At 55.8% G+C, this 3,248-nt stretch overlaps 1 protein-coding gene across 1 annotated transcript; it reads right to left on the bottom strand.

Annotated features, from left to right (window-relative positions):
• Nucleotides 1-84: 84 nt before the first annotated feature.
• NHP2 (NHP2 ribonucleoprotein) lies at nucleotides 85-3,246 on the bottom strand (the record flags this gene model as incomplete). The annotated part of the gene is made up of 4 exons (XM_019505936.1): nucleotides 85-471; nucleotides 1,455-1,560; nucleotides 2,998-3,067; nucleotides 3,159-3,246. Coding segments are annotated over 4 exons (390 nt in total), but the record flags the coding sequence as incomplete, so codon positions are not given.
• Between the last annotated feature and the right edge of the window lie 2 nt (nucleotides 3,247-3,248).

The raw sequence follows: 3,248 nt of genomic DNA, 5'->3' as shown, positions 1-3,248 counted from the left end.
TAGCCCACCCCTGCTGTGCATGTGTCTGGGGGGGCGGGGTATGGGCAGAGCCAGGGCCCTGCCCCAGACCACAGCGAGCAGCAGTTTAAAACCATACAAAATTCATTTATTGAGAAGCAGCAGTGCCCAGCACAGCACACCCCTGCGTGCAGGGCCTGGCCCCATCACTGCAATGTGCTGGTTTCCGAAGAATTGATCGGTATTAAGAAGTCCCATCGCCCAGCTGGCGCTGCAGGGCAGGCTGACAACTTCCTTTTAAAATGCCCAAAGTGGGCGGTTTTATGGGACAGTTGCTGAGCTAAAGGCAGGCAGCAGCTTGAGTCTCCGGGCAGCGGGTGGCCCCTGTCACAACGGCACAGGAAGGGCCGTCACCTCCTCCAGACACTCCCCATAAGCCTCCTCGTACTCCTCGTTGGGCTTGATCATGATCACGCAGGTCGGACGCTTGGAGCCTGCAGCTGTTCCTAGATCCTGAAGGTGAGGAGATGCTGTTAGGCTGGTACGGGGCAGGCAGCCCCCCTGCTCCTGGGGCCTGTGCAGGGGCTTCCTCCCCTCCACCAGGGCAGCATCATGCAGCCCTGCCCATGCCTCCGCCCCACTCCCAATCTGAGTCCTCCCCCCACCAGGGGTCTAATGCCCACCCTCCTCCCCCCGGGGCACCCCCAGCAGCAAGATGCTACCCGTAAGGGAGCACTGACACTGCCCTGTGCTCTGGGCACAGCAGAGCTGCAGCTCTACTACACAACACGGAAGAGCAGGAGGCCAGTAGCAGGCAACGCTGGTGTGGTGCTGGCTGCACTATGACCATGCCAGCTCTGCAGGGAACCTGCTGCAACACAATTAGGGATCACCCAAGCATGTTAGTTCATCTCAGCCTGTCTCCAGCCTCTAACAGACCCCATAGCTGCTCCCTTCTCCAGTGCACAGCAGTTTAATAGAGGTCTCCATGGGCAGAGCAGCTCCAGCCACCTTGGCAGGAAGCATCCGTCTCAGCTGGAGACCAGCTCAGCTCCTAGCCTGAAGCAGGACGATACAGGGGACCCACTGCAGAAGCCCCCATCACTGAAGAAACCAAGTCACAGTGTACTAAACTGCAGCCATAACTCCCTGTGACAGGGAGCCCTGGAGCTAGGAGAAGCAAGGAGCCATTTCATTCCTCGTAGACATTTAAATACATGGAGCTCTCTATTGCCGGTTGCCGCGGGCAGACAGCAGGAGCTCAACCAGCTCAGCAGTGTTGTCTCCTCCATGTGGAAGTCTCAGCTGTGAACCTGCTGCCTTGCACAAAAGAGCAGCAGCAGCAAGGACCTTGGGCTAGGCCCCAGGGCAAGTTTATTGCCACCAGAAAGGGGAAGGGATAGAATCCGAGAGCCAGCCTGGCCCAAGACTGCTCCGTGCTCTCCCAACTCCAGAGGGATTATTCTCTGTTTTCAGACCCCTCCCACCCATCTTACCGTCTTGGAGGGGATGTAAGCATATGGCAGGCTCCTGTCTTCACACATGACGGGGATGTGGCAGTACACCTCAATGGGCAGCGTGTCTCCAGCCAAGACCACAATCCTGAAACAGCAGAGAAAAGTTGTGGGACCAGGAAGGCAGCGAGAGCATGAGGAGGGCAGATGAGTGGGGGCGAGAGGGCTGGTGACGGATAGCATTTGGGGCTGGCACCGCTGGTCCCCCAGCAGGGTGAGGCCAGGTTTGGGTCAGGGACACGCTTTAGAGGGCAGGTCCCATGGGACAGAATCAGCACCAGTACGGGAGTCCTGTGCACACAGCACCCAGGAAAGATTCTAGTCCCAGGTCCCCACGCACATGAGCTGGACAGTGATCGTCTCGTCTACTGTATGCTGAGAGAACATGAAAGAGGCAGGATTTGTTTGGCAGTATCTTTTACTGGATCAACTAACTCTCTGGATGGAGACCAGACAAGCTTCCATGCACAAAATGTCCTTCTTCGGTCTGGGAATGAAGTAGCTTCAGTCTAAGCCAAGTACTGGGTAAAGCAATGTCACAGAAGTAGTAAACCAAAGGGATGGGAATAATTTAGAGGGGAAGTGGACAACAAGCAAAGTAGCTACCAGACCAAGCAAACGGCAGTGCTTACATACTTCGGTTCCTCTATTCCAACTTTTTGCTTGATCCATCCTCACTGCTGATAAACCCCAGCGCAGAGAAGGTCACTGCCCACTCCCTTTGGGAGTGACCATTTATATTTAGTAGGGTTGGAAAGCTGTCGTCACAGAGAGGTAGCTGCCCATGTTAGTCCGAAGTCAGGCAGAAGGCAGATTTACGCCTCAGACCAACTAATTCTCTGAAGTGCAAGTCTTTGAACGACAGTCTTCAAGAGTCTGCCATGTCTTCTGCCCAAGTCATAATGACATGGCTCAGCTTAAAGAGGCCCTGACCTATGCCCACCCTGCTCCCTTTACAGCACTCGATGATGCTCACACAGCACCGGCAGCTCCACAAGATGCAAGCAATCAGCTGCTCCGTTCCCTGATCTTAGCAACAACCACCCAAGTGTGCAAACCAGAAACCTCTGACCAACTGTGTTACTCCATCAGCAGGGCAGTACCCACAGAAGTGAGCACTGAGTTTCTGTAGTAAGCAGCTGTAGGTGAAGCATCTATCTGCACACAGTTGTTACTCAGCTTTCACACCCGGTCTTTGTAAAATATCTCTTTTCATTATAAGCGTCAAGCTGTTGTTATGTTACAATGCAGCATGCACCAGGCAAAAACCTCAACATTGCTACAAGTAGCCAGGGGTGCATAATTAGTAGCCCGTTAGGACTCCTGTGATCAACCGACCGGGTCAAACAAAAGCAATTGTTCTTTCTTGTACTCAGTGGCGCCAGCTTCTGTTCCAGTCCCAGACGCAAGGATCAGCACCTTGTGCCCGGAAGTGTGCCGCAGCTCCCCCCACACGGAGATGGCACAGGGAGCCATCCCAAGTGCAGGCTGCCACTCGCCCCGTGGCCGCTGCTCGGGTGCTTACCCCTTCTCGCCCTTGTTGATGAATTTCTGCACTTCCTTCACCCCGCGCCGGATCTGCTTGTGCTTCGCTGCTACACGAGAAACGAGACGCGCGAGACGTCAGCGCCGGTTCCGCGCGGGCCCCGCTCCCCACGCGCGCCCCGGCCCCGGCCCCGGCCCCACCTTTCTTGATGCACTTGTACAGCTTGCGCGTGAGCTTGCGCGGCGCGAGCGGCTGCGCGATGGGGTTCAGGTTCGCCAGCTGCTCCCGGT

Source organism: Gavialis gangeticus, unplaced genomic scaffold, assembly GCF_001723915.1.
Source record: "Gavialis gangeticus isolate Ggan-Ray unplaced genomic scaffold, GavGan_comp1, whole genome shotgun sequence".
Classification (NCBI taxonomy): domain Eukaryota; kingdom Metazoa; phylum Chordata; order Crocodylia; family Gavialidae; genus Gavialis; species Gavialis gangeticus.
Note: the sequence above shows the minus strand (reverse complement) of the source record. Positions and strands in the feature narration are given on the sequence as shown.